The sequence below is a fragment of the Psammomys obesus genome, unplaced genomic scaffold (genome assembly GCF_907164565.1).
Source record: "Psammomys obesus unplaced genomic scaffold, mPsaObe1.curated_primary_1811, whole genome shotgun sequence".
Lineage (NCBI taxonomy): Eukaryota > Metazoa > Chordata > Mammalia > Rodentia > Muridae > Psammomys > Psammomys obesus.
Genome location: NW_026590062.1, coordinates 25,210,535 through 25,218,119, shown reverse-complemented (window position 1 = coordinate 25,218,119; position 7,585 = coordinate 25,210,535). Strand labels below are relative to the sequence as shown.

The following is a 7,585-nucleotide window of genomic DNA, read 5'->3' as shown; positions in this document are numbered from 1 at the left end:
ATCTATCTATCTATCTATCTATCTATCTATCTATCTATCTATCTATCTTCCATCTCTTATCTGTCTATCTGTGTCTGACTGTCTTATTCAAGGCCTAGTTTTGTAGCCCAAGCTAGCCTGCAACAAGGAATCCTGCGCAGTTATATAACTGTGGCCCATGTTCAGTGATTTTCAGCAGATCTCTTCCTTTCTTTATTTCCTATAATTAGGATCTTACTATATAGGCCAAGCTGGTCTTGAACTCACAATCCTCCTGTCTTAGCCTCTAAAGTGCTGGTATACCGCTACATTTGATATTCTTCCTTTGTTTTTAAACGTTTTTTCCTATTCTGAAATAGGATACATAATCATAAAATTTTTGAAATACAAATAAGCAAAAATAAGAAAGTTTAAATGACCTGTAATTTAAACATTCAGAGATAACCAGTTATTAATTTGTTAATATTTTGTCTATATTTCTGCATACTTTCATAAGTTTTTTAAACTGGATTCATAAGATACATACAATTTTGTTAGTGTGTTTTCACTTTACAGCAGATCTTGAAAATATTTCTCTGCCATAGTTATTTTTCTCACAACTGATTTATAATGTTTCCTTTCATTTTTTGACTCAGAGTTTTACAGCACTTCTTTCTTTTCTGTTGTGGAGAAGGTGGAGAAGGTGGAGAGAGCTGGTCTCCTTTGTAGACGGATGACTTTGTCAGTGGCTCAAGCTTCCCCTGCCTTTTGCTCCTCCCCATGTATAGCCTCACTGCTTGCCCTTTCCTGCCTTCCTGGGATCACTGCTGTATCTTACCTGGGCAGGTCTCACATGACCTCCAGGGAATCCTCCAGGGTGTACATCCAGCTTGTATACATTGCACATGACAGTCTTCATCTGTTGGGGAACTTCCATTAGATAGGAGCTGTGAGGTGTCATATGCGCTCACATCCACACCATGAACCAGTCATCATGCAGGTTGAAGAGCGAGTAATTTATAATAATTTAGTAATTATTATAGTTATTTATAATAATTTTTGGACTTGTTGTTTTAGGTGGGTGGGTTGTTGAAAAAGAAGATGCGCAATTAGCTTGTCAGAAAAGCCTTCAGCATGGGGAAACGCAGTCATCTACCCTTCTTCAGTCAAGCAAAATGAAATTTTTTCCCCAGCCATGTCTCTAAAGCGCAATTCTGGATAAGGAAATTACTGAATCTAACCTTAGGCAGTGGACATGTTTTAGAGTTCACATTTAAGCAACAGCTCTCTAAGAATTAATTTTGAGACTGACTTCATTTCTTTTGAAGAAATGGACCTCACACCAATCAATTTTTCAAGTATATTTGTAAATGAGAGAGGGTACCTTCTCACAGAGGATGTGTCTCCATTAGTAAATGTTCATTGTATGGCTCCCATAATTATGGCATCACATTTTCTCCAGGAAAATTGCCAGTAGGGAAAATGAATTTTCCATAGTGTATATATTTATTTCTTTTTATAGAAGTTAAATAGTGTGGCAGTTTTAGGACTCAGCATTTGAAAATGCTTGTTAGTTAATGGAAGAACTTAGCTCAATTATACAAAGTACGATGAACACATTTCTATGAGATTGCTTAAACATTTCCCAAAACAATGTAGAAAACCCAGGAAGAATGGTAAATCCTTCTCTTGGCCTTTTTCCCCTTCATAGTTGGCTCTTCAGAAAACAGTTTAAATTAATTTTTATTTCAGTTGCTAAATCACCAGTGACAACAGAAGCTGTCTAGCATTCCTTTCAAAATAACTTCTCATCTAAGCCATTAGGAAAATCTTATACTGTCAGTCCTAAATTATATGTGCTGAGAACCAAATACTACCATCAATAAATCTTAGAATTTTTTGGTTTTTTCAATGATACTTCTAACCCCTCTTCAAAATTTAAAAGAGAAAAAAATAACTTTAAAATAGTCCTTAGAGCAGTTTAGTGTATAATAGAATGTTTGTTTTATTGGTAAAAATATTTTATTTGAAATTCACTGAACTTCTATTATGCCAACAATAAAGTACTTTGGTTTTTGTTTTTATTTTCAGCTCACAAATAATAAATATGAAGACCGAACTTTCATTCAACATCCAAGCTCTTGCAGTTTGGGCAAATATATGTTTAGCTAGAAAGTAAGTAATGCTGCTATTTTATGTTGAATCTGTGTTTCATATGTCACTGTAGAGTGTTGCCAGCATTACCTTATATTTAGAATAAATATAAGGTATTATTTTTATATACCTTATATTTAGAATAAATATAAGGCAATATAAGGTATTGCCTCCTGATATTAAGGCAATATGTGTACTGTTTCTTGATGTCTTATTTTGTCTTATGATTACAAATAAGTGACTTGAAAAAATTGATAATCTCAAGACTTGGATTTTGTCCATTACTCTGCCCATAGCTGAACATTATTGTTGGCTTGCAAAAGAAACCTGCAACTATATAATTCCTCCAATAATTAAAAAAAAAAAAAAAGCAAAGCAAAGAAAGAAAAACACTTTTTCTTGAGCATGGTGGTGGATACCGATAGCTTGATAAAACCCTGTTTATTTTTATCCATTTGCTTTCTGTTCTGTTGCCTGTATTTATTTGTAAAGACAAGTATATCTATAATTCAGTCTGCTTAACAGTTAACATCATAAGATGATGTTTCCCACACCAAAGACAAGCCCGTAGATTGTTTAGGTGTCTACATGATCCAGTGCACCCTTTAATGGTGGGAAAATTAACTTACGTATTGTTTGTGGTGCTGGGGGTTGGACCCTGGGCCTTGTACATGCTTAGCAAGTGTTCCGCCACAGGGCTGAGCTGTGTCGGCAGATGTGCTGGGAAACGGAGTGTTCTGTTGGAGGCTCATTAGATGGCTTCCACTTTTCCTCTATTGTAAGTGGTACTGAAGCACTCACAGGTTGATGTGTGTTTGTGTTTCTGGTTTTGCTTGAAGACAAATGTCTGAATGCCAGTTTGCTGAGTCAGTGATTGTATTAAGGATATTAATAAAGATTAACAAATTACCTTTTTTCAAGGACTGCAGTTATGTGCTTTATCATGCCACTGCTCAATTCTTACTTTGAAATTTGCCATTTTAAACCTTTATTGTTGAGCATAAAAATGTGTTTGTATTTGCACATGTTTGAAGACGTCTCTCATTTGACAAGAATGCTAGTGTGTATTTTCTGTGAGTTCCTATCTGCTGCTGCACCGTAACAAGTTAACATGGCTACAGTGTATAATTGTGTCTGCTACCATTCTGGCATCAGCTATTTCATGGAGATTTTGAAAATTTTGTTTTTTCTTCTTAAAACTAGAAAGTTTTGAAGCTACAGATATTCCCTTGTGCTTTAAAGGTATGTATATTATTGATATTCATACAATTAGATAATTTTGGACACATTTTGGTTTTTGTAGGGACAGACGGAAGTCTTCAATAGTATGGCTTTTCACTGGAATGCTTTGCATTTATTCATTATTCTTTGCTTGGAGAGCAAATTTAGATATTTCAAAACCACTTTTCATGGGTGTGGTAAGTTTTTCTTTGATATATTTCGTAAGCAGTAAATCTGTGAATATTGTACAAATTTTCTTTTCACAAACCATGTTAAAGAGAAACTTTTTCAGAAATAGTAAATATATATAATGTTTATTCTATGTATTTATTTATATGTTATATTATATATATATATTATATGTACACACAGAATCTCAACACTAGGGAAGCTGCAGCAAGAGGATAGGAGATCAAGTCCAGCCTCTGTTATGTAGTAAGTTCAAGGCCATCCTGAGAGTTACATGAGATCCTGTCTCAACACAGCAAGCAAGCAAACAAATATACGATTCACTTAACGGAGTAGTGAAATAGAAAGAAAAAAACCCAAGATAGACTCAGTTTTGTGTGTGCATTCTTGCACATGTTTTGCCTGGAATTCTTTTTAGAATGCCAAAAGAAGTATGAATTAAGGGGAAGAGAGTGCGCTCCCACCGTGCCTCCTTATGCCACCTTCCTCAAGTCTGCGCACTCCAGCATGACGCTGTGCCTTTCCTGGCAACCATCTCTGGGATTGGGATAAGGAGATTTGTTTGTGTTTTATTTTGTTTGAGACAAAGTCTCTCCATAGCCCAGTCTTTCTATCTATAGTGAACTCACTATCTTCCTGCCTTCGCTTCCTCAGTGCCAGGACCACACTCATGAGCCATCATCCCTGCTTCTATTAGTTCTCACACTAGAAACCATAGATGTAAAGTAGACTCTTTGAAAGCCTACCTCACCTGGTTTTCTAATTGTATGCTCATGAAACGTAATAAAGAAATGGTGCTCTACTTGACTCTCTGAGCTTTGAACCAAATGAGAAAGAAGACGAGCTGCTCTCAGCTAGCAGGGATCACCTTTAGTGTGGGGTGCTGAGACTGGAGAATGCAACTTCTTCTTGAGAGCAGGGCTTTGTTGGGCTGACTTGACAGCAGACAGACCTAGTCACCGCTTATAAGCAGTGATGCCCTCCAGTTAGCCACACCCAGGGGTCCTCCAGGAGAGTCCGCTGTGAACCAGGACTTCTGGGGGGGCTCGCTTCCAAGAGAAACAGAGAGGCACACTGCAAGCTGCCAGTTCTCTATCGATTAGTCCCCCGTCATCTACAGAAGGCCTCAGGGAGGGGGCAGGAGGAAGCATTTCTCCCCAGAGTAAAGCCAAGCCATTTCTTTATCTCTTCCACCTACATATGGCTGGGGTGGAGATGAAGCCTATGGTTCTGGGGTGAATGTGTGGGCACATGCCAAATTAAGAAGGAGGAACCCTGGAAAACTGGAAAATCAAATGACTTAGGACTGGGCTGGAGAAGTGAATTAACAAGGCCTGATGATAACAGGTATAAGCAGCTAAGTGTAAGTGATAAATGTTGTTTTCAAATATGTAAGTTCTGCCTGATCACATAAACCTGTCTACTGAACATACTGTTTGCATGTCTCCTTCCCAGGTGGAACGATTCTGGATGCAGAGCAACGCAGTGGTGGCAGTTCTCGCTGGCCTTGGTTTGGCCACGCTTGTGTCTGAGACTAAACGAGTGCTGGGCTGCAGCGGGATCCAGAATATGGAGTGGCTTTCAGCAACTCTTTTTGTTGCTTATCAAATATACTCAAATTACAGGTAACAGCATACAGTTATCTTTCTGAAAAGTGGTACTTACACCAGAGACATTGGGCCGTGTAGATTATATGACTGTTGGGCTTTTTCTTCTCATTTCTAAGACTAGCCAATGAAAACAGCTGAGTGGCATGCCTGGTTTGGGAAGCTTTCACATCTGTTAAGCTCTGGCCAGTAGCTTAAGGCTATCACAAACAAGAGTGGAAGCCATGCAGTTGCCAATAAAGAACTCAAGAAATACAAGAAAGAATCTGGGTATATGTAAAATTTCACGATTCAAATACTCGTAAATAGAGAATTAAGAGATTTGGGGTTCTTGACTGTCCTAAAATAATTCCCTTTATACTTCAAACTTTGTATCTTTTGAATAATACCTGGTCCTTTTCCAATTAACCTTGCAGTGTATTCATTAGTTTAAAGTTAAGTTCTGAAAATTAACTATCACAGCCTATAAGTATTATAGATTTTAAAAGACATTTTAAATAATCTTGCAATGAAAACCTCAGAATAACTGAAAAATTGTTAAAGTATTAAATGACAGTTTATTTATAGCAGTATCAAGTCACAAAAGTAGAAGAAAGAGCTCTTTAACTGATTTCTTGCAGCAGTTTTGGAATATTGTAGTTTTAAAAGACTGAATTTCTTCTTGCAAGTTAACTTTTTTAAATTAATTCTTATTAGTTATGGTGGCACATGCCTTTAATCCCAGCACTTGGAAGGCAGAAGACCATCATATCTGTTAGTTCAAGGACATCCTAGTCTACATAGAGTGTTCCAGGACAGCCAACGCTACATAGTGAGACCCTGTCTCAAATAAATTAATGAATTTAAATGAATTCTTTAGGGTAGCATACGAGCAGTGGGCTTTGTCCGGCATCTTCATGCCATGCAGTGCACTTTGCTCTCACGTCTCCTTTCTCTGCTGCTTTCCCTGTGCCTCCCCATCTAGGTAATTCTGTCCATTGTACTTTTCACTTTTCCGAAGAACTCTTTTTCCACGGGGGAAGAGGATGTCATCAGTCCTGATGCAACTGGATATGCTGGGCTGGGGGCTGCCCTTTTCTGAGGAGTATGGGAGGGGAGATGGGGAAACAGGGAGGAACGGTGTAACTGGGAGGAAAGGAGGGAGAGGCTACGACAGATGTAAAATGAGTAAATTAAAATTAAATGAAAAAAGTTTCTGCTCCTCTCTCATGACCTCTCATTTCTTGATTTACAAATATATACACACATATACATAATACATTCTTGCATGTATATACACATATGTATGTACATAGATGTGTACATGCATAGATGTGTACATGCTACAATACATATGTGCATAACATGCATATGCACATACATGCATACATACATTTATACATACATATACATATGTGCATGCATATGCACGCACACACATTATTTTAAATCTAAGATCCACTTATGATAGAAAACTACAGTACTTATCTTTCTGAGTATTTTATCATAGTGATTAACAGTTGTGTTTATTCTCCCGCAAATGTCACAATTTGATTTCTATCGCTGTATGAAATCCCAGTGTGTGTGTGTACAATAACTTGATTTTTCACCTGCCTGTCGGTGGGTGATGCTCGTTCCATCTCATGATTAGTGCATAGTGCAGCTACAGACACAGACATGCGCGCGTGTCTGTTGTGATCGTAGAGCCCTCCCTTTGGTTACGTGCTCAGGAGGGGTGCAGCTGGGTAATACAGTAGTTCTGTTTGCAGCTTTTAGGACCTGCCATACTCATGTCCTTTGTGGCTGCACAAGTTTGCTTTCTAAGCATGAATGAAGATTCCTCTATCCTTGGATCCTTGACACTTATTGTTTGTTTCCTTAGTGATAGCAGTTCTGACTAGGGTGAGAGAGACTGTCTGAGTCAGTGGGTCTCAACCTGTAGGTCACAACCCCGTTGGAGCACCAGGTGATCCTTTCATCAGGGCACCTATCAGAAAACAAAAATATTTACATTAAGATTCATAACGATAGCAAAATTAAAGTTATAAAGTAGCAACAAAAGTAATTTTATGATTGGGCATCACTACAACATGAGGAACTATATCAAAACATTGGGAAGCTTGAGAACCACTGGTCTGAGCTGTTTTAATTTCGCATTTCCCTCATGGCTAAGGCTGCTAGACACTTTTTCAATATTTGAAAACTGTGTGTTCAATTTATTGATTGCAGTTCTTTATACCTTGTATATTGCTCTTCAGTCTGATGTGAAGTTTGGTCAACATTGTTTTTCCTTCTCTACTCTGATTGTTTCCTTTGCTGTATGGAAGATTGCTAATTTCATGTAATCCCACTTGTCACCTCTTGGCATTATTTCCAGTGCTAATGGACCTGGTTCAGAAAATCCTTGCCTGTGCCTATATTGTGAAATGTCATACTTGTTTATTCTGCTAGCAGTTTCTACATCTGAAATCCTACAT

The 7,585-nt window shown here is 37.8% G+C and overlaps 1 protein-coding gene across 1 annotated transcript in view; it reads left to right on the top strand.

The window, feature by feature from the left end:
- The window catches only part of Tmem260 (transmembrane protein 260), a 68,998-nt gene that overhangs the window by 34,513 nt on the left and 26,900 nt on the right, over window positions 1–7,585 (top strand). The window contains exons 8-10 of the mRNA XM_055606183.1: window positions 2,050–2,133; window positions 3,416–3,530; window positions 4,978–5,147. Of these exons, the coding sequence (XP_055462158.1) occupies window positions 2,050–2,133; window positions 3,416–3,530; window positions 4,978–5,147 (369 nt within the window). The remainder of the gene's footprint in view (window positions 1–2,049; window positions 2,134–3,415; window positions 3,531–4,977; window positions 5,148–7,585) is intronic.